The sequence below is a fragment of the Catharus ustulatus genome, chromosome 7 (genome assembly GCF_009819885.2).
Source record: "Catharus ustulatus isolate bCatUst1 chromosome 7, bCatUst1.pri.v2, whole genome shotgun sequence".
Classification (NCBI taxonomy): domain Eukaryota; kingdom Metazoa; phylum Chordata; class Aves; order Passeriformes; family Turdidae; genus Catharus; species Catharus ustulatus.
Window position 1 is genome coordinate 25,451,129 of NC_046227.1, and position 24,525 is coordinate 25,475,653.

The 24,525-nt window shown below is 38.3% G+C and overlaps 1 protein-coding gene across 1 annotated transcript in view; it reads right to left on the reverse strand.

The window, feature by feature from the left end:
* CNTNAP5 (contactin associated protein family member 5) overlaps nucleotides 1–24,525 on the reverse strand; it is a 276,013-nt gene that overhangs the window by 54,651 nt on the left and 196,837 nt on the right. Inside the window, exon 14 of the mRNA XM_033065393.2 lies at nucleotides 4,275–4,431. Within this exon, the coding sequence (XP_032921284.1) occupies nucleotides 4,275–4,431 (157 nt within the window). The remainder of the gene's footprint in view (nucleotides 1–4,274; nucleotides 4,432–24,525) is intronic.

Genomic DNA, 24,525 nt, shown 5'->3' on the forward strand with positions numbered 1-24,525 from the left:
CCTCTGGCAGGGGTTATTTATGAGCTCGTGGGCTCTCTGGAGATGCCTGCACTGCCTCTCAGGAATGGATTCAGTTTGGGATAGTGGTTGAACAAACAAAACTTGTCAAATCTGTACCTGTCAGGGTTTCTCTGCCCTGCTCTCCTCAGCCCTTCCAGTTTTATCATCATGACTCTGGCATAGCTTAGCACAAATATAGCTCAACCAAGCAGGGCTTCATTCACTTCCATTTGGCTTTGCTCCTCCTCAAACAAAGCTCAATATACTCATTATACCTCTGGGAGACAAAGTGGGTCAGACAATAGTAATATCCACCCTCTATTTTGTTCCCCTTATCATGTCCTGTGGTTTTACTGATTCTTCTAGTGCTCCAAAGCCACGATACAGAGGTGAACGTGTACTACTTTGGAAATTGCAAGACTCAATGATTTAGTTCTCCAGTGAAGAAAGCTGTTCTGGAAGACAAAAGAGGAGGATAATAAGAGAAAAATAAGACTGCAGAACAGAAATAAAGGATGGCCAATCAGCTAATTGTTTGAATCAACACCATCCACCACACTTTGCTGAGATGCCTGAGCTTCTTGCATTAAATGAGTTCCAAAGATGCCTCTATTTCTGTACAAAATAAAAAGCTGGAAAATTCTTCAAATTCACAAGGTTTCCAGGTGATTACTGTTAGCATGGTTTGGTTTGATGACTGGCTGGGTTTACATTTGAAATGGAAAATGGATTCCAGAGAGACCAAAGTTGCAAAAGGACTTCAGGACAGTTGTGTGCCTCACCTCAGCATGAAGGAGTTTTCTCCCATTTAAATGCAAGGTTTGGTCAACAGCAACCTTAGTTGCCAAGGAAAGAGAATTTTGCTTGAGATGAAAGACAACCTGGGAGAGGTATTTGAAGATCCAAAAGATCTCATGATAACACTACCACTATCCTGTCAGTATTTCAGTAATGTTTTATTCTTTAGGTCAGTTTAACACATTTCCCCAATGAAGAATTCATTTTTGTTTGTAACAAGTTATATATTTTGAAAGACAATCACTAATTTGTCTCATCTTATATAATATATATAACTTGTCCCAATGTTTAACTATTGTCAGTGTGGGGGAAGAGAAAGAAAGAAAGAAAGAAAGAAAGAAAGAAAGAAAGAAAGAAAGAAAGAAAGAAAGAAAGAAAGAAAGAAAGAAAGAAAGAAAGAAAGAAAGAAAGAAAGAAAGAAAGAAAGAAAGAAAGAAAGAAAGAAAGAAAGAAAGAAAGAAAGAAAGAAAGAAAGAAAGAAAAGAGAAAGAAAGAAAGGAAAAGAAAGAAAGAAAGAAAGAAAGAAAAGATTTTCTGAACTAGGTTTAGCTTCAGCTTGAAGCCACTGGATTTTTACGAATGTTCCCACCCACTAGCAAGTGCTTTCAGCAATCAGATATCTTTCTCTTTTTTTGGCAGCATGCAGCCAAGGCATGTCTTACATCTTTTTAGATCCCTTCCTTGGGTCAACAAAAAGGGTGCAGTTGTAGGTGCCTCTACTTCCTCATCAGAGATCTCCAATTCTGCAGAAAATACCATAAAGATGCTCCACTTCACTTAAACTGAAGTGACAGACTTTGCTGTCATCATACTGTGGAGTTTGGAAGCATGGTAAACCATATGAAAAAGATATACTTATCAGTACAATGGTTTAATAAAAACAAAAGTGAAAAATACAATAGCCTTCCCTATCTAGAATGCTTAATTATAGATCCCTATTCATCTGGCCAGGGGGACTAACTTGATGTCAAGTAAGAGCCCAAAAATAGCAGCTGGTTCAGGTGTCTGCCCAGATATCATTTAAAAGTCAGCATGCCTAGAAGTGCGTACTGTGTGCTGCCAAACACCTGGCACAGGACTTTGTCAGGTCTGCTTTCCATTGTTTATCATTTCTTTTGCTGCTCTGAGAAATTAGTAGCTTCTTCTGCACCGAAGATGTAGTCTAGGAAAAACAAATCAAAGCAAAATCCTAAGACTGTCTCCTTTTCAGGAGGATTCTGGAGAGTTCCTACCTTGGAGCAGCATGATTTATCTAAAAGGAGCAAAAATGATTTTCTGGTTTTCCACTCTGCAGCACCCATTTTATTTCATGCTGAGGCAAATAAATGCATCTACTGCTGTCTTGCTCTTTCCACTATAATGTATAGCAGGTTAAAGTCACAGTTCAGATCTCAGCAGGTTTCAGATTCGAATGCTCGTTATATATCAGGGGGTCAGTGTTCTAGCAGGGAAACACAAAAGCAATCTTCAAGAGGCATGAAATTTCTTATGTTTAGAAACTCTACATAAAGGTCAGGGGTTCTGTAGCTTTTATAAAGCCAACCTCCAGTTTAGAATACTACTAAAGTAAAATTTCCTCATGGATTAAAAACCCAAGCAACTGAATCTCCAAACCAACACACAGTAGGCAGTTTAGTGGAGGTAACTTGTAAGCATATTCTGTTATTATCATGAAATTAGGAGAAACAAGTAGCTCTCTAAGCTGCCAAGGTAACGATGCATGATTTCCAACATCTTTCTCCCATGAGGGTTTTCCAAAATCTAATAAAAGTGCACGCTTCCTTAACTTCTTTCTTGTGGGCTTTAATTGTCTTTTCCCCCTCAGCCTGGCATAAATTTTCATAGAATGTGTAATTTGTAGTACTTTTGAGACTTCTCCTTCTCTGTCTAAGATGTTTGAAATGTGTCTGCTTGTTCAAAATCATTGGGGGTGTGTGGGGGGAAATGGAGATAAACATTCACAGCATAACTTGTTTAGGTCTCATTTGCTGAGGAAACTCAGCTGAAATATTATAAAACTGCATTTAGCTTTCACCTTGCATTGGTTTGTAAGACCTAATGGTGCAGTGCCCTGCAGTCTACAACTGCAACCCCAGTCTGCCAGCATAACACCCTGCTCTGCTTGAGCAGTGAAAGATGGAATGTGGATATGAAAAGAGCCAAGCACCAGTAAAAACAGATGCTTGTGCAATCCTCTTCAAAAGAGCATCTGATAGCCAAACATTAAAGAAGAAACACATTAACATGCATATACAGGCTATTCAATACAAATCACATTAATAAGCCAATATTTACATAAACATCTTCCTGAAGGAATCCCCCTACAGCTATAAATTTTGAAAATTAATAGTGACCCCGGGGATACAAAGGGTCCAAGCAAATAATCACACTGTCTAGAAATCAAGCAACCAAAAAAGCCCAACACTTACAGTGACAAGTAATTTCTGATTTTAATTGTTTTTTTATGCTTTAAGACTCCTTACCATTCCTTTCTACCCATTTTAAATGAAGGTTTCACAGGGCTAATTCAGACAGTGTTTCAAACACAGCAGCCTGTGACAGCAAGATATTTCTTGTCTACTTCCATTATTCATAATTTCTGAACTACTTGAGGTTAAAATATCTTTTTTTTTCAGATAAAGGACAGCAGATCCTATCAGTGAGTGGTCAAGAAGGGAGACTGAGTGAGTAGAATTTTCACATGTTATGTTCAGTGTTTCAAACTGTATTTCCAACAACACTCATTGCCCTTTCAGTCCTTTAAAACACTTTGGAAAGTTCACCAACTAGCTCTTGGTGGCTGGAGTGTCTCTGGAAGTACAGATATGACAGAGGATTGTGATGTGGCCTTCCCAAATTCATGCAGCATCAGAGCACAACAAAGGTCAGAACCCAAGGAAAGCTCTGAATTTTCATGCTGTGACTCAAACTTCCTGTGGAGACTGAACCAAAACCTACAGAAGCCAAACAGCTCTTCCTACTGACCTTAAAAAGCTTGAGATCCAATGTAAAAGAAAGTTAAGGCACATTATACTGTTTCATAAGAAAAACATGAGAGTGTTTAGTAGTACATGTTTCTTGTTTAGCTGTATCTGAATTTTGCTGTCTAGGCCTCAATTTTCTGCTCTGATGTACACCTATGAAATGAGCTCATAGAGCCTTTATTCATGCAATGCTCCAGTTGAATCAAAGCTTTTAAGGAAATAAAATTACTGGATTTAGCATTCAGCAAAAAAGTTTTTTTTGAAGACCACCCATCCCAGCAACCTGCTTCAGCCAGATGTCTTTGGTTCAAAAAAGAAATGTGAGGTGAAATCAGAAATCCAAATTCTAGTTTAATTTTCATTTTTATCAGATTACACTGAAGCCATTCAAACTTCCTGAACTGTAAGCAGGAAATATTTTAGCCTTCTTGCCTTACTTCCTATCCCCAGTTCTTCACACAGACACTGCTATACACATGTTAAAATTATTACCATTCTTCTCTATCTGCGTCACAGTTGCAAAAATATCTCATATCCAGACAACTTTCTTCCAATCCACATGCACACTGTTGAATGCCCGGAAGAGATCCTCCCCAGTAAAGATGCTTTTCATTGGCACGGCCAACCCACCAAGCAAATGGCATTCCATCTGGATGAAAGGGAAAAAGAGGGGGGAAAAGAGGAAAGAGAAAAAGAGAGAGAAAGAACTTGATAAGCAAACTGGATTCTCCTGAGGGTGCAAAAGAGAATGGAGGTGGACATGTTAGACAATACTCAAAGAAAAGATGCAAACTGCAAAATAACAAACCACAAACTTTGCCCCAAGTTCCATTTTATGGAATACATGTTGAGAAGGCAATGGTTCTGTTGTAATCCCCTCTGGTTTGAGACTCAGCTGTTTCACCTTAGGGCTCATGTGCCAGTCACGCACAGGAACCTTGGAACCTTTCTCTGCAAAGACTGGAATGGTGAGGCCAGCACCACTGTCTGCACCAGCTGTGTCCAGTGGTTTTTGTGTGACTCTAGGGGTTAGATCTGATCACTGGAGGAGAATGAACACAATTCTCCTGCCCCAACTCACGCTGCACAGATTGTACTGTACCACACAGTATTGGACAAAGACCTCTTCCAGTGTCAACTGGTTTTGCAGGGGCCTCTAGCCCTTGATCTGGATTTCCCACCTTAAGAGTCAGATATAAAAACCAAAAGTCTACAGAAATAGTACACTAACTCATCTAGTACTATGAACTTAACATAGTTCCTGTCAAAACCAAGAGTAAAATTTCTATCGGTTTCTCAGGGAGCAAGACTAGGAATTTTAATGTGTTCTCCATGGGTGGAATTTGCAAATATAAAGCTCAATAAGATGTTAAAACAGGTAGGACGTAAGTGGGAAAAAATATTTCCCTGCTTGGGAATTAATTTATCCCCATGAAGCTATTTTCTATCTACAGGAGCTTTAAGATCTATGTATTTATATAAACCAAGACAGTTTTTTTGTTCACATTTCAGAATCCATTATACATTAAGCCTTAAGTATTAACAGTCAGATAGAGTAAACAGAATCTGATGTAATGAAATTCACAAATGAACATTTTCTAAGACTGACTTTGTCTTCCAGCTCAGCTAACTTTTTCATTGACTCCTTAATCCTTAAATCAAGAAATGTAATCAGTTATACATACAGGTAGATGGCAAAATTTAACAAAACTGACATATCAAGACTTTTTGATCAAAGGAGCTTGGAAAAATAAACTGTATGGCTAATGAAGAAAGATGCATCAATTTATTCTTCTGCTTTACTAACATTATTAGTAGGGAGTATTTCTCATTATACAAGGCAAGAAAATCTAAATTATGAAATGCAATCAAGGTTAACTGTAGAATGTAAGGGACTAATTAAAATGAGTTTTAGAATCACTAGGCAAAATTAATTCATGTTTATTTTTCTTCTAAGCTTAGACTGTTGAGCTGTAAATTCATGAAAAAAGGAAAATAAAAATAGGAAGAGCAACTCCACTCTCATGATACCAACAATTAAGACACAATGAATTTGACCAATACCCAGAGGAACTCATTAGAAAAACACAATCCAAGTACATCTAAGGATTCATCTTACAAAAATGTACACATTCATTTCAGGTCTCATATTATTGTCAACACATTTATACTTTCTTTTCTATTTGGCTGATTTTCTTGCAGAAGTTGATTGTTGCAGCCAGTGGAACAGTGCTATATTATTGGGAAATTACTCAGTAAAGCTTGGAATAGTAATGTTAATTGAATAAAAGGGTGATTTGTCTAGGAGTAGAAATAGATATTATACAGAAGTGCTTAATCTAATTTTAAAAGTGCCCATTCTGGAAAAAAAATATTTAGATAAAGATAAATTCTTCAGGCCAACAGCAAATAATGGTGTTCATTAATCAAATACAATCTGTGTCAGTCTCCTTTGGTGGAAGTCATTATATACTTAAACATAACAGTGAAATAAGCAATCCTTCGCATGTATTAAGAATAAGTAATTTTCCGACGTCTTTTTCAGATCTGTTGTTATTTGTTTTATTGAGCAATACCAAGCAAACATATGCACATTCAGATTTATGGTATAGACTGGGGAAGTGGTAGAAGCACCACAGTTTGAGTCATTTACAACTAAAATACAGAGCTAGAAAACAGAATCAACATTATAAGAAACAATCTCAGATCGTCAAGGGAACAGGCTATAAAAAACCAGTGTCTTTTCCAAAATTCTATTTATTAGGCAGTGTTCTGACACCTTTACCCAAGAAGAGTTGATTTTTTTCACTAACTAGTCCCCTAGAAATCAATTTTAGTATTAAGGAAAATTATGCCCTGATTCTTCAAAATTCTTTTCCACATGCTTAGTCTTTAACAGAAGAGAAATCAGAGCTTTTCAGCAGAGCTCTTCCAAATCTATGCTACTTCATCAACACCTGCAGAGTTTAGGAATTCTGAAACTTATATTATATGTCATATGCCTGTAGTGTTGAAGTAAAGCAGTACTTCACAAACAATGCCAAACAATCTGAGTCCTTTCCAGAAAGTTTACACCACTATACCTTGGCAGAGCTGAAGGATGTCTTGCACTGAGATTGAGTTTGGTCAGCTTGTGTTGATTAAAATTCTTTCTTCTAAGTCTGTAAATTTGTTGCAGAATCTTCACTTCTATAATCATGGTGCTACAATTTTTTCAAAGCATTATCAATTCTCCACCACCTCAAAATGAATTAATTTCCCTTCTGTGGTGAAGCCACAGATCAAACCAATAATATTAAGCAAGAATTTTAAATGACCCCATCACCTTATGGTAACATCAGTCAGTATAGTTCTACTTTAATATTTCTAAGCTAAAAAGTCCATTAATAAGAAGTGCTAATTCTTCATGATGTGCTTACACTGTTCCTAGCAATGCATTATTTAGTAAAAAAGGTCATTTAATTAAAAAGTATTCTTTTCCATGTATTTTTTTAATATTTAATATGGAAAAAAATCCTCTGTATGAAAAATTTTTAATGCTATCTTTGAATTCCCTGTTATGGTTTTGAAGGATAATATGCGTGAAAAAAATATCCCAAACTGAGTAAAACAAACAAGTCCCAGGTGAATGAATTCACCAATGGTAGAACAGTGACCAGTTTCTTTCTAGTGATTTCCTTCTGCACTCTTAAGAAGTTTCAATTTTTATAACAAAATCTTTAAAAAGGCAATTTTTTGGTTGCATTTCCTGTGGACAGAATGACAGTAATATCATTGTCTGGAAATCTCTAGAAACAGCTGTGATATTTACACCACTGTTTTTCACCACAATTTAATACAGTATTATAATAAATATAACCTAAGTATAGTAGAATTATATGAATAATGCAATGATAATAATATATAATTAATTACAAAATAATATGAAAAACCTGAGCAGGCAGACCAAATTTTGTACCAAACCAAGTACTCCTTTATGCTGTCAGGCACAGACTGTAGAAGGTACAGCTGGCACAGATCTTCTGAATGGGAAGAATAAGGGGTGTCAACTTTTGTGGATTCTCTATTCAACACCTGGGTGTGTGCACCCAAAGAGCCAAGCAAAGTCTGGAAACCATGACATGTACAACTCTGCAATACATGGACAAGAACTGAGTCTGCATCCTTCCAGCAAGGCAGGGAGAGTCAGGCTCCTCTCTGCTGTCAGTTCTCCAGCAGATTTCCCATTTCTGCTCCACCAGGTGTGCTTAACCCAGCTGTTCATTGGTAGCTCCCATTATGGAACCTGCCTCAGCAGCAGCAAGGCTGGCACTGACCTTGTTCATCACCAGCACAGAGGTGTACCAGACACCTGGAACTGGTTTCCAGGGATCCTTAGGAGATGCAGATTGAGTTCAAATTCACCTGCACTGCATGTCTGCCTCTTCTAGGGACAAGAAGGGCTGAATATGTATTTGGTGTCCTTCTACCAGCTTAAAAGAAACTCTCAAATCTCCCTCATACTGACAGCTCTCTCATTTTCTATATTAGGAGGAATTGACATTTGTGGTAATACAAGTTGTTTTCAAAGGTTTAGGTTTGCTCATGTTCTAAATGGCATTTTTGCAAAAATTTTTTGCATAGGCACTCAGAAGCTAAAGGAGTGGCAGAACCAGCATATTCCAACAATATTTATACACACTATACACATATCACTGTGTGTATACATTTCAATCAACTTCTGTGGACTCAGTTTGCCTTTATACAGGCAGAGTCTTAGTACTGACTTTTAGGTTTATATAGTGTGAGTTAAAACAAAGCCATGCATTTTTAGAAGTATTATATTTAAAATATTTGTCAAGATTTCTCTGCATGATTTGTCAGTTTGTTCTTGCTATGGCAACAAACAAAAATCTAATTATGGAAACACAGCGAGATAAATTGGATCCTGTGTTAAATTCCTGTGCTGTATAAACCTAAAGTCTGACACAGCACTTACCCCTAAGACAGTCAAGGTTTCTGGGGTACCCAAGTTATTGAAACAGGTCAGTTAAAGGTCTTTTTCACCACCACTTCAGGACAATTTATTTGCATTTGTCTTTCAAAACAATGAAAGCATATTGTATTCAAACAACATAGTCTTGGCAATCTTCATTTTGTCCTCTAAATTCAAACCAAGTTAAGCAGAACTGAGTTTGTAAAATCTTACATCTATAAATTTTACTGATGAAAATGTAAATTAATTTACATCTATGCTGTTTTCTCTTAAAAGGAAAAATTCCCATATCAAGAAGTAGTGAAAATTAGGAAAATATTGATTGTAGAATTGCACAGAGAAATCAAAGCCAATTCTTTGAAACCTCACTCAGAACCATAAAATATCTGTTTGCAATAACCACCTCAACAATATCAAATCTTGCAAATGGTTCACTTGGTACAGTGAACAAAATGTGAAATATGCAGTTAACAGATTTTTTCATACATATGTCTCTATATATACACACACCTATGAAATTTTAACCCAGTAGCTGAATTCAGAGGACAAGTCAAAGTACAAATTATCAAAGTACAAATTATCATCTCAGATAATATGTTTTTAAAGGTTCTTGAATAAATGGAGAAAACAGTGAGAAGGGAAAACTGACTCAATATTTTTTCAAGGGTTTACAAAGATCTTTCTTGCTTGCCCACACCAAATTTTTTTCCATCATAACATTTTTACAGCCTTTTGTATTGGAATTTTTAACATTCAATTGACATAAACCAAAATCCTCCCCGTTTGGCCTTTCAACAGGGGAAGAAAATAGAGTATCAACTGTGCCAGCCAACATTACTAAGAATCTCACTGAATTAGATTAAAATTTCTGGTCAGAAATTCAAATTAGCTATCAAATTATTTAATTATTTTAATCAGCTATCTAAAAGTGAAGTAGTCTTGCTAATGCCAGTGGAACTACCCAATGGGCAAGATCACAAAGTTTGCTCCTCATTCTAAAATTATTTTGTTAAACATGGTTAGGAAAAGCAGGGGGGGAAGGCAGTATTTTGCTCATATTTTGTTTCTTGTTATACAACTTTGCTGCCAAAATGCACTGCTTTCACAGAGTCCCAGGCTGAAGTAATTGCTTTAAAAAAACAAAGGCAAAAACACATAGTAGCATTTGTCTGCTTAAGCAGAGAAACTGCTCTGCCTCTCCAGCAGCTGTTATCACAGTGTGCTCTGCTCTTCTGGAGTTGTTAAGATATTCTCATAGATGAGAATGGGCAGAAAGAAGGTAAATAAACATGGACTTTTGCTTCTTGTACATTTAACAGGAGCCTAATGAGCCGAACTGCTGAGCTGCAATGACAGAGTTAATGCCACTGCACACTTACAGGGCCTCAGCAAAAGCAAAATCATCATCAAGCCTTTGAGAGACAGATTTGAGAATGAGCATAAGGAGTTCAAACCCAAACACTTTCAGATGCTGAGAAACATTAAATCTACATCCAAACTAAAATTTTGTGCCTCATGAATATCCCAGCTGAAGGCTTAAGAAGGCTGAAAATATTATAAGCATTTGCATTCTCCTCTGCCAGCCCAGGCTGGGTTTTTTCTCAATAAATTTCTGGCCAAGTGACAAGTTTCCTGAAAGACGCAAGTGGAACTCCAGCCAACAACAGAACCTATGTGAACAGCTGAAGGCATACAGGTTGGGAAGGACAAGCAACAACAAACAAACAACCCAAAGAAGATTACAGCTTCTAGGGACCAATAGAAAACAGGAAATGGCAGCTTTGAATCCTCAGCAGTTTTGCTGAAGATGAACTGGATATCCGACCCTGCTGAAACAAAAAAAAAAATTCTCATTTCCTTTATTTTCTGCATTCCAGCTCACCTTCACTTCAAAACTGTCCCTCTTGCTTTCAATTCCTTTTCCTCTTTCTCATTCCCTTTTTCCATTTTCTCTGTTTAGTCTAAATCCTCCAGGTAAATTCAGATAAACAAGCCTGACACTGCCATAACAGATAAGCCTATGACATTGATGCATGTCCTGCCACATCCTTATTCTGTACTGGGACCAGAAACCCATAAATGCTCTGGATTCAATTGCAAGTGAATAATGACCATGGATAAGCCACAGTGGGCTCCAATGCATCCCTGCCTGAGCCAGAGGAGCAGCTCCTGCTCAGCAGATGTCTGGATTTTTTTCCTATGTGACAGTATAGCCAGTAGGAATAATGGCAATAAAATGAACCCATCATTTATTGCACTCACACTGCTTCCATGCTCATCCTCATCCTCATTACCTCTCACCCATTTCCACTGGAATGCCACCTCTTGAGGTGCTCAATACAGCTCCCAGGAAATGGTCTTTCATTCTTAATCAGTTCTTCTGCAGAAGTATAAAAATGGTTAGTGAGAAAAAATAGTAGTGAGTGCTGAATTAACAGATTAATAAAGATAATATAAACTAGATTATGCAATTCCAGTTCTTGTGGAAGTGCTGTGGGACATTGAACAATCATGTGTGGTTTTGGGGTTTTCTGCACCTGCAGCAGACCTGCAACACTCCCCAGTGGCTCTCTAGGGCCTGATGAAGACAACAGGAGTGACATTTGCAGCCCCCCTGCAGTCAGACAGTAACACAGCCCACTCTCTCTGTGTCCTACTGGAGTCTTATCCACATTATTTTATGAGATAACTGGTTGAGGTGCCCATATGGAATGGAGGAAAGCATGGAAGAGATGAGTGAGTTTATAAGTTTAGACACAACATATGCTCTTCAGAGCTTTCTTTTTAAAGCATTTTATAATGGATGGGAAAGGGCTACAGGGAAAAGAGAGAGCACTGAACTAATGCACCTTATAAAATACTGCAAGGTGAGAGTAATAGTTTATCACAGCAGTTTTTGTTCTTAAATGCTATTTAAGTTTTCATAGATGAAAGCACTTTCAGAGGCTAGAAATAACATTGCAGAGGACAGAGGGGAATAATTGAAGCATCGACGACTATGAGTGGTGCATCAAACCGTAAACAATTAATTTCACCACAAGAAAACTTGATATTAAACTATTATTCATGGAAATACTGAAGTGAGAAAACTTTTAGAGAATAGTAAAACTACATTATAAGCAGCTGTCCCAGGAAAGACTTCCAGAAAGAAACACTTTGTAGCTCATTATTTACTATTATTTTCCAGGAATAATAATGGACAGATCCTACAAGCAGTATAGAAACATCCAGCTCCAGTGAAATCAGGGTAGCCATGCTGATTTGCATTCACTGAGCATCAGGCTGTTCAGAAGACAGAACAGCTGAGGCTGGAGAGGACCTCTGGACAGAGTTTAGTCCAGCCTCCTGCTTCTAACTGTTCTGAAACAGATTCAGGATATAAGAATTCCTAATAAAAACTCTGTGGCTGTTATTGAGTCAAGCAAAAGCACCATGCAGCAAGTGATATACAGGCCTGAAGGACTTATTTTTAAAGGGGGTAAAAAAAAATTAGTTATATATTTGATCCATTTACTCCTGAATTATCTATCGTGACAGCTCAAACCCTTGAGATGGGCAGGATGAAGAGAAATGACCTTAAGTGTAGCACTCTGCACCTCGTGCACTCCATGTAGTGCAGCAGTGGAGCCCCCAGCTCTGCACAGCTCCCAGGCTCAGGTGCTCTCACTTGCCCACCAGCCCGAGCCTTTCACCGAGAAAGCCCAAAAAGCCCCAGGGCTACACCCTGGCCTAACAGTGGTCTGACAGTCAGGGTACAATTCAGGGCAGGTTGCTCATTTATGAACACAAGGCAGCTGGAGTAAAGTCGAGTTGAATTAGGATTAATTCAATTCTTGCTAGAAATCATGGACAGTTGGCTGGATTACTCCCACAATGGATAAACTAGAAAAAGAAAATAGATAAAATGGGGACATTTGGGACATTTAATAGGAGACTGGATGAGTTACAGAAAAACATGCTGTGGAAAGCAATCTTTGCTTGGTCCTTTGGGAGAAACTACATACACTAATAACAGTTCTTCCCCACTCCTTTATTTTGAAAAGTGTGTGAGTAAAAATGGAACTACCTTACTCAACAGAACTGTTTCCTGTATATGCAGTTTTAACTATCAGCATTAATAATGAGAAAAGCATCCTTATTATTACTTTTTTTACCCTTGCTCACATTGCACCAATACAGTCACTAGTGGCTCAAATGGACTGACTCCACAAAAGACAGATTAATTTTGTTCCCATTGCACTTGCAATGGCAGCTTCTAGGGATAATAAAATCTAGATTCAGGTATAGAGAATCTTTATTAGCACTATTGATTCACGAAGCAATGAGAATACACCTTGTCCTTCAGCTCTGAGGTTAATACAGCACAGCTGACAGTTACAGAATAACATCTATTTACATGGGGTGAGTCCCACCAGAAAGTCATTAGGACAATGCAATTTCTACAGTGTGCCTTTTTGGAATGCAACCACTGGCTGGTTCCTGCAAGTGGCTGATAATAACTACTGAATTTCATGGCTCAGATTGATCTCAAAGAAGTCAGAAAATATCATCAGTAAATATGCTGAATATCTGAACTGGAGTAAAAATAGAAAAAACTCACTCTTAATAGAACATAAATTAGAAGAGATAATAACATATTGCTAATCACTTTAAAGCTGCAATCGCTAATTAAATAAATTAGAGAATTTTCTTAAAACTGATAGTACCACTCTCAGATACTATTAGAATGGTGTTTCTGTTTGGAAAATGAGATCACATCTCAAGTTCTTCATCTCAAGTTTCCTGTAATATTACTTGGGTAAATGAGGATCTTGGTTAATAGGGAAGTCCAGTATCTCTCCCCATGCAGTTGTAGACAAAAAGCCCTAAGTTTGGGGGTTTTGTTTCTTTTGCTTTGGTTTCAGATTTCTATTTGTTTGGTTTTTTGTTTCTTTTTAATGGCAGAAAAAAGCTGTAAAATCACTGGAAAGAGCATGCAATATATCCATTGTCTTCTATAAGACTGACATTGTAAACAACAACAAAATGACACCAACACCTAGAAGAGAGCTTAGTGAATAATATAAGTACATTTTTGAGCCTAACACCAACAACGAGCCAGCAAGGCAGCTTGGACAGTGTATAAAGCCCCCTCAGAGCCTCTCCTCTGACCCTTTTGACACATCCCTACTGAATTCAAATCTCACAGGGCCAGCTGAACTGGATTGCTTATTTTTTGTTCTCAAAGCATGTTAGTTGGCAAAAGAGAACTTTGAGTTTTAAGCTCAATTAAAAAAAACACCAACAAAACCCCAAAAAACCCAAAAAACAACAACAACAACAACAACAAAAAAAACCACAAAAAAACCAAAAAGCCCCCAAACAATCAACCAACCAACAAAAGTGAACAAAAAACCTCCCAATAACTTGTTGAACTGCATTCCTGTATCTCTGAGACATTACTGCAACTCATTAAACTTCTTTATAGTCTGATGTGTTACAACACATTACAGAGCAATGGTAAATAAATAACTGCTGATTTGACACTGCTTTCAACTGCAGAGCAATTCTGCTTTCCTCAATGTTACAATTAATGTCAGCAGCTAATGCCTTAAGTGGTGGAATCGGGAACTCAGCTACGATAAACACATGCAGTCAGATTTCAACTTAAGGATATACCCAAAGTGCAGCGTGGCGTTAGTTCAGCTGTCCCTGTCTCGGGCTGCAATTACAATTCTGCTGGTCAGAGCAGCAGGGGCACCATTTGTCATCCTAAGGAAGGCTGGAGTGCTGTGAAATTGGGCACTTTGGAAAAATGCAGCTGTAGCAGAACATATGTATAGGCAAGACCATGAAATGAACTGGCTTCAAGCCAGCACGTAAAGAGAAAAACAAGAGAATGTAAATGAAAAAAAAATCATAAACACTGTACTCAGAAGATGCTTCTATTGATATATTCTGACCAGTCTTAAAGGTCAGGATGACAACAATCTGTCTTCTCTTTGGGATTGCTTAATCAATTTGCAGCTCTTTTTTCTTCACCCTGTTAGCAACAGGCTTATATCTTTCAAATAGATCTTCTCATTTTTGCTGCTTAATTGGTCTCAGGCTCCTGTGTATCTCTCTATACAGCTATAACAAACATGGGTGTGTATTTACATTCCTGCACAGACTGTAGTGGAGAGAATATGAACTGTTCAGCTCTGCTCTGTAACTCTACTGTAACTAACAGAGATTATTATGCAGCTGAAGACAGTTTTCTGCTCCTGGAGCAGAAGAAAGAACTGAGCTGTACTTTAGCACTGCAGTGAATACTGGAACGGGCAGAGGCTGCAGAAGAATGACAACCATGCAACCTTGAGAAGCTCTAGTCCTACCTCTCTCATTAGAGCCATTCTATCTACAAGCATCATAAAGTGAGAATCAAGAACTTTGCATACAAAATAACTCTCTACCATAGGTCTTTCACCCCAGCCGACGAGACAAACCCTGGGCTGCATCAATGCTGTGAATCAAAGTCCATAAGATCCTCACATCCATCACCATCCTTCCTTCCAGCAGTAAGGCTCCTGAGTTGAGTGAACTTTCCTCTAGCCAAGTATGACTACAAACCGTGTCAACTACTGGCTTGAAGAGACACAGGCATCTCTAACAGGTAGTGGTGTTTGGGTGGAGACAACACAACTGAGGCAGGTAAGTTTTTCTCTCAGACTGGTGTAGGATTTTGACCAGGTATTCATAAACACATTAGAGTTCTCCAAACACTATGCAAGAAGAGATCAATCGCTTCCATTTAACTGTCTACATCATTTGCCTGTTTTCTTTTCAAATATGGAGCCCTGGGGGGACAGGCAGCAGGGGAAATGAAGCAATGAACAAGATCAGATGCAAGCCTCATATGTAAAATACAAATCTCTGAGGGGCAAACTTCTTTTAAAAATATATGAGAGCTCCTCCCTCCAATGTCTTCTCTCTACAGATATGCTTCATGCATATGTACACCTCCATAATGGAAGTTTTTCTATGCAGATTTATGTCAGGAAATTAATGAATACAAGTTACACATTTATGGCTGTAACACACTTTAAGGATTTCCTCCCATCTGAAGAACAGAACAAATGCAAATATTACCCTGATGCATGCTTCATTACAAACAGACTGCAGAAACAATCAGCAATAAGCATCACCTACAAAGAAAAGGGACAACTTCCCTCCCCTAATCTCAGTGCTGTTTTTCTTCCCTCTGTCAAACAGCATTCAGCAATGTTGATGTTGTGCTGTGTATTTTCTTCCACTCACAGGAAACTGGCCAAGATGAGGTGCATTTGCCCAGAGGTTTAGGTAACAGGCATCTGTATGATGCTGTAAATTCAGAGATACAGAAAACTGAGGAGTATAAAGCAAGCCACCCCTACCACAGGAAGAAACAATTTTTCCTGCATTTAGGTTTCTTTTCTCTTCCACATAGTGAGTAAAACATTTAACCATAAAGCTTTGCTTTTAAATGGAATACATAAATGACTCCCAAACAGCTGTCCTACTTAACGCCACTATGTAAACATCTGTTGACATTCCTGCATGCAAATAAGAACATCAGCTTGCAAGTCTCCTAGACTCTGATTAGTCTTTATCAAGTCCTCACAGAAAACATGGGGGTGGAGGCCAATGATTGTGTGAAATGGGAGGAAAGGAAATTCTTGAGCTTTTTTTGAGAATTGATCCATGGAGAAAAGATGGATGATGGAGGATACAAATAAAACATAACTACATGCAAAATCCCAACATTTTTCAGTGTGTTTTCTTTAAAGGAAGTTTCCATTTCTATCTCTCTGTGGTGGTTTCTTACTTCATCACATATTTTAACAGCTTGTTTTATAATTGGACTCTATGTCAATTTTTTTTCTCCCTTTTTATTCAAACCATCCTTTGAAAGTTCCAGGGTCCCAGACCTGCTCCTGCTGAGCTAAATGGGATTCTTGACATTGAGGTGAATGGAAACAGGACTGGGAAGGCTGTACGCCTCATTAGATACACGATTCCACAGCACCCTCTAAAATTCTGCTGAACTCTCCCTTTCAAGCAAATAAAGCTGGTAAACTCAGAGGCCATGAAATGTCACTATTACATTTCAACACTTAAACCGAGGTACCTGATGAATTAGCCATCTTCTTGCCAGGCATCTTAGAAAACTGCAGCCCCTGAGGGATTTCCCCTGGCCGTTACCACTTATTGCAAAGTCAAAGAGAGAAAGCTAAGGTTATTGTTTTGCCTGTGGAATCAAAATATGCTGAGAGGGCATGTTATTCCCCAGACTTAGAGGTTTATTGCATTTCTAATTCACACCTAAGGTCACCATATGTCAAGTGAGTATGCATTCTGCTACCATGGCTACTGCCATCATTTTAACTCTAATGCTAAATAGTTCTAGATTGGAACAATACTGACTTGGAAACAGCGCAATTTAGCGCTTATAGCAGAACTCTTCTGATTAACAATGGAAAATTAGATGTTCTGGTTCTACCCTTGCATTTGTCAGACTCTCCAAAATCACACAAGTGGTTTAATCACTCTCAACATTCGTTTCCAGATCAGAAAGTCAAAGAACTAAAAGACCTGAACAACAGCAGTAAATAAAACTAGCACAGCAACAACTGAATCTTCACCATTGACAAAAGTTAATAAATTAATCAAATTTCATTCAGCAATTAAAAACACAGTATGAGGTTTGAAATCAGTTACTTGTGTCCTGACAGGATCGCACCATGGTGGAGATGCTTCCCTTTGCATAATGCATTAATGTGAATTTGACCACACAATTGTCATTCCTTGTCATTTAAGTAGTCTTACAGTTAAGCAGCCATAATTGTCCTTTGGGTGTTATCTTAAATACATTAAAAAAGAAATTGAATGCTTTCACCACATTATAGCTGGGACACTTTCTCAAAGCTAATTTCTATGTCTGTGAATTATTCATAATACACTTCAAACAGGCTCTTCCGGATAACGTAATTGACCTTGTCTGCATGAAGCACCTACTACCTTGCCTTGGGATAATTTAATCTATGATGTGGTCCATTATTCAAAGGTAATGTCTTTTCATTAGGTTAGGCGATATATTATCACTCAACTAGTCACCTAATTCTGCATTTAGCGTATTCAAGTTTTCACTTTTTTTTTGTCATAGGTTACACTCATCATAGCAATATCTCACATTTAAGTAGCATGGTGTAACAGTAAGACAGCATTTCTCTTGATAAATGGAAGCAGGACTTTGAGGACTCTAATTTCAAGATTTAGTTGTGCATTTTAAACCTCAGTTGGCTTTGTGTTTTCATGGGTGAAAGCAGAAAAGGGTATCTATTCAGTAAGAACTAGTTTAAGGTCAAAACACAAGTACAACTAATGCACCAGGTGGCAGAAGTTACAGTAATTTCATGATTACAGGCTGCACCATTTTGACTAAAATTTAGCTCCCAACCCAGAAGTGCGGTGTACACTCTGGAGCGGCTAATATATTAACAAATTTAGGAAATTTCCAAACCCGGAAGTGAGAGCCTGCAAGCGCGGCAGCGCTGCCCGTCCCCGACAAGTGCAGTGGTGCTGCCCAGCCCTGACAAGCGCGGCGGCAGTGGCGGCCTGGCACGCTGCTCTCCCACTTCCTGGCAGTTGTGGCGAGTGGCGCCAGGGCCACTCCCTGGTGGCCGCCCCGAACAGGGTCGAGCCAGTAAACCCCGCCATGCCACGATTCTGTTACTATTTGGCAACTTTGTTGCACACAGGTCCTTGCTGCGAACGACAGAGTGGCTTATAATTGGGTGTGGCTTGTGTATGGACAAAGAACAAAATGTTTGCCAACACCCGGAGATGCAGCTTGTAGTCAGTGCGGCTTGTAATCGTGAAATTACTGTACATAAATTCACATACTGTTCAGTGGGAACACTTATGTGTAGATGAAATATATACTAAATCACATGTATGACACATATATAACAATTGCACAGTTTTATTTTGCTGTGTAGAGAAACCCCTGGTTGGTCTTCCATGTGAGGAAGCAGTCAGCAGTGCTGGCTGTAGCTCAGGTTGGCTCTGAACCATTGCAGCCATTATTAGGACCCAATTCCCTGCTACATATTCCCTTGAAGGACCTTGCTCAGGGAAGACCAAAGTAACTGATTATTTTTTGAATATGCATGGACTGAAATCTCTGAGAGAGAAAGATAAACAGTGGAGCACCAACTCGCTCCTGTGCTCCAACTACTTACCACTACTACTATTTAGTAGAATAAAGCAGCTTTGAATGTATTTTAGTCAGTCACTGACAAAGTCCTCCTTCATGAGTAAACTCTTGAGCGGCATAGCGATCAGCTCCTGCATCAGTCCCATTCCTGGCTCCAGCAAAGGGCCAGAGATGGTATTCTAATTTATACTGCACCACTTCAGTAACCAGGCTTAAAGATTCCTCTCCACCCCTCTATACTTCAGTACTGCAGGGTCAACCTCTGTAGGAAGAGTGCTGGTTTTTTCAGTTCTGAAGTGTTTAGCTGCTGATTGTAAATACTGTATTAACAACTATGGATGAAATCGTTAGCTCCTCTAAATATGTGAATTTTTAAAATGCTTCTGTGTTTTTTAGTTTGTTTTGCACTAAAGTGGAATTTAATGAAAGATATAAAAATTAAGGAGTTAATCCACCATCTTACTTGCCTAAATCAGTATAAATATACTGAATCCAATGGATCTGATCCTGCATATCTTTGAGCTTTATAATTTTTTAGTTGAATCATTTGTTACTGTAGCTTCTCTCAAGCTGTCCATTAATAGAATGTTATGATTATGTTAGCTATTCAAAGCTTTTTAATCATGTTATATAAACACAGTTCAGTCTATGAATTGTTTATACTGATTAGACATTGTTTGAGTGTTCACTTAAAATTACAAAGCATTGCTTTGGAGCAGAACTAAAGGCAAGGGTGTCAAAGATTTCAAGGTGTTAGAGTGAACATTTACTCTGAAGGTCATTGGTTGAATTTCTGTTTGCATGAATATTCAGGAACAATCTGTTCATGCCTTGGAAAATTTCTGCAAAGATTAAAATCTCAGTATCATTCTCCAGAATGAGATAAAAAAAGAGTAATGAAAATTATCAAACTGAAACTGAAATTCCAGTAAACCAGGAGTGAAATAGGTGATATTTATAATTTTCCATCAGCTAAAACAAACCAGCCAAGGGAAGTGTTGTTCCAAGCAAGATTACCTGCAATTGGCCTGACTGCTAGATCATATTTCACATCGGTCGAGTGCCTTCCATTGTGTGACCACAGTTGTGCACATTGATGGCTCCTGTCACTGTAATATGGTTATGTTTACCCATTAGTTTTCTGCTTTTGTGCCACAACCCAGCAACTGTGATATTACAATTGTTCTAATGGCCTGTTTCACTTTGTTCATTTACCTATTAATTTTGGCAATGGCATATTTCATGGAACATAAATTTCATCCTCTGAAAACACGACAACCTGTAGTACAATATGGTCAGACAGATTCTGGAGCTTTGCACGGAAGTAAAATGAAATGTCCAGGGTGGTATTTTGGAAAGAACATTCCTCCCTCTGGAGGCATTGCTTGTATCTAAGGTGATTACTTCAGCACTAACAGGATGTAATGATTCACTCAGTAAAATCCTGCTTCTATTAAGTAGGTACTTCTAATGTTCTGCAGATTGACTAGTGGGCCTAGAATGTCTCACAGAGGCAGTAAACAAAATGCAACACAATCTCTTTGTCTGAATCCAGAACATAAGAGTGCACTGGGAAGGAAAGGACCTAGAAAGCTGCCACTGCTTTGAATGTGGAGGTTCCTCCCAAAGCAGCACCTAAAAAAGGCTCATGGCAGGAGAATCTTTCCCAGTTTGATGGCAGATATTAGAGTGGTAAAACAAATGTATCAAACTGGCTTTGCATTGCCAGAGAAAAAGCCAAAGGGAGCTGAAATAGAGTCTGCTTAGAAGACAACACTTCTAGAATCCCATCCTCTGCTGTTACCTTAGCATTCAGTCATTTCTCTCTGAGAAACAGCCCCTAAACTTCTGCCACAACCCAGAGTAGTTCCATGAGGATAAAACCTGAGACTTTGAAATCACGGTGGCAAATGGGAGGCAAACAAGGGCTAATGTACAGAAAGCCTTTGGCTCAAAGGAGAAAAGAGTAACCAACAGTACTTTGTCTTGTACCAGGCCTGACAATATCCATGTGGCCCAAAAAATGAATTACATCCAAATTCCACTCTTTTTCCTCCTAAAAGGAGGAAAGAAGATTTACACATATATACATAAATATAAAAAAAATATACTTTCCCAAAAAGACAGAACTCTCTCTGTATGAATACATAACTTTATAGACTCTACTGACCATTTTAATCATCAGATGAAGAAAAAGTTAGCATTTAAACAAACATATAATGAAATTGATGTTAATTTTTTTCAGATATCTGGTCATTTTTTAAAATGGCCCATCATAGACTTGGCGTCATCAGTGAAACAAACCTGTCAGACTTGAACTAGGTTCAGTAACACAGAACTGAGGAAAAGAACAGCCAGAACAAAACTTATTGCAGTCTAAACTACTGGGAGGACTTTTCATGTGCTATCAATGTTAATATACTGAAATCACTACATGTTATAAATTAGACATGCCACTTTAAACTTTTTGGGGAAATGGAAGATTTAAGGAAAGGGGGACATGGAACTAAGCATCCTGGATAAACAAAAGTCAGCATATGAAGACAGGGATTGAATCTAGCACAACAGCAGTGGTCCATGATCTATGAAAGAACAGTGCATAGTGATGAAGTTAATTGAGTTTAGGGCGAACATTTGGTTTGAGCTTTTGTTCCTATCCTGGAAGGAGACAGACATTTCTGTATCTGGCATGGTGAGAAAATATGTACATCTCATGTTAACTCAAATTAAGATTTCTTTCTAGCACTAGGACCCATGGAGTGGGTGTCTACTGATCCTGGCAGGCTTTAGATATTAACCACAACCTGGTTTTCTAGAGAAATTATACATATTGAAACATTCTACGTGAACTTTTGTGCATACCTGTGTCTATTGTTTGAGTAATTCAGGAACCCATTGGCCAATTTCAATAACATTTGAATGAGAAATACATTCCTAGGGGTTCCATGTACTGCCTAAGCACAAAACAGACACTATTGCTAGGAGAGGTGCTCCTAGTACTCAGCCTAAGTGAAGGTTGTAATGCATTTTCATTCCAAAAACATCCCTAGAGAAACTCAACACTGAACTATAAAACCAAAGGGGAAATAGCAACATTTATTACTACACCAGTTACAGTGCAAAATCTCACAACTTCTTCCCCTTATCAGGCTGAATACACCAAAAATCCCATTATACCCCACTTGAATATAACATTATCTTCTTTACTGCTTGGTAGGTCCACAAAAATTAATGGGATCACATCTTCCTGCTAAATCACCATAAGTGTAGTGACACAAAAGCAAATGTATCTCTAAGGAATGGCATGTTCATTCTTCCACTAGCAGCACAGAGGCAAGGCACAAGAAGTACCCACAGGAAGCTTAAACTTGGAGTGAAAGACATCAGAGGTGTTCAGCTGAAAGGAAACACTTGTATGGCTCTTTTTTGTGGCTACTTAGCCACAAAAGAACTTAGCCATTGGTTTTAGAGCGGTACATTTAAATCAGTCTAATGGCCCATCCCAGTTTCAGGCAAAATTGATGTCGGTTGCAGCCTGATGCCTCAATTTTTTTCTCTGCTAAACAAGAAAGCTACCTTTAGAGGACAACTGCATAAATTAATTGATTTCTAAATACTAATATTAAAACAAACAAACAAACAAACAAACCCACAAAAACCAAACAAAACCCACCAAAGACACCAAAACAAACAAACAAACAAACCCAAAAAAACTTTTCTACCGGGGCTTCTGAATTCTGCTCTTGAGAGTAAAGGAAGAAGGCTCTTGATGTTGTTTTGAGTCCTGGACAGCTCAAGTGAGAATACACGCCTTGGCTAAAGCAGTCTGAGTCTTTCTCTTGTCAAAAGGACTTGGAAAAGATTCAGGCTCAAAAGCTTTTTCATTTTTGTTCTCAATCTTTTTGGGCCAAGCAGATAAAACCGCTTCTCTAAAGAAGGTTTAAAAAGGGTTATTTTCTTTCAGGTCACCACATCTTTCTAGCTACTTGTCAAGTCTCAGTCAGATCTGCTACTCTCCAGATCAGTCCAGGTGTAAACAATTCTAAATTGCTTTTAGATGCTTCTTGTGAGTGGAAGTAGTACACAACTTTTTTCCCCTCTAGTGTCTGGAGACATTTTCTCAAAGTAGGTTTGCTTATCCTCTACATTTTGGGGTATTCTTTTTACAAAAGGAAATAAGATACACTTTTTATGGCCCCCTTAAGACCAGGTAGCTCATGTAAAAGTATTTAGTTTAGTGTTTTGCTTAGAGAAGATTTTTGTTCCCTTGTTGTTTGAACACCAAGTAATGCCAAAATGCCACCTTCAGCTGATCCTCCTACATTCTTTTCTCCTGTCTCTGCATTCACACTTTCAAACGTGAAAATAAATTTTCCACAGGCTACCTTCAAACTGCAATGGGGGTAAAATGGGGTTACTGGACTTCAGATTTAGAAGCAATGAATCTGAGCACTATAATAATTCAGAGCAAAAACCCATCTTTTTCACCATAGAGTTGCATTTTCTTTTCTGCTAATTGCTTACATGATTACATTATGCTAATGATCTTTTTGTGTATAACTGCCTAACACCTCTGTTCTCCTGGACAGGTCAAACCAGTTCAAACAAAATCTAAACATAGGGGTTCCATCCCATCTGATTTTCTGCAAGTGCCTTGCTACACATCTACTTTCTTCCCCAGGTGCAAAACAGGAGTCAAATGAACCCAAAACATACATAAAACTGAGAGATTACAGCCAGAAATGCTGTTTTATCCTCCAAAATAGTGTAAATACCAATTTACAAATTACTATTGCCGTTTACTATTGCCACTCATGTGGCATCTTGGTAGAAGAGGTTAGATGAGAACTCTTCCACTGCTATGATTTACATCTTCTGCTCTGCAAAATCAGAAAACATCACTCTCTGCACTGGCCTAAATTTGACAGACAAATTAGTTTAATGCCAGTAAGACAATCTGAGTCTAATGGAGCCCAAGATGTTTTAAGTAGGACAGCTGAAAGAAGCAGACAAATGGAACTGTGATGAGAACACACTCCCTGCTGTGTCTCTAATGAGGGAGAAGGCACACTTTTCTGCTCAGGCAGCAGTCCTGCTTTCTTGCTACAATGGAGGACAGGTTGCTGTTATAGCTAATGACCCACTAATATAACAAACCATGGATTAGCTGTTTGTTTCTAATCACCATTATTATTTATTTATTTATTGTTAACGATGTGCTGAGTCCTGCACATTAAAAAAGAGACTATTACTGCTCATGATTAAGGGAATGTTGGCTGGTATAGCTTGAAAGAATTCTGTACTTCTTCCCTTCTTCAAACTGTGTGTATGAGTAGATTGTACAACTGGGTCTCTCTCTAAGCTAGAGATATCATTAAGCTGTGTTTGGTTCTGGCACACGTGTGCCTCATAAAACTATCAATTTTCAAACTCTTCTTTGGACTGTAGAATTCCCTGAACTCAACATTTCAGCATTACTGAGCTATGAGCACTTCCACGATCCCACAGATCTCACAGGTGAACAAAGATATCATTGTTTTAACTCCAAACCA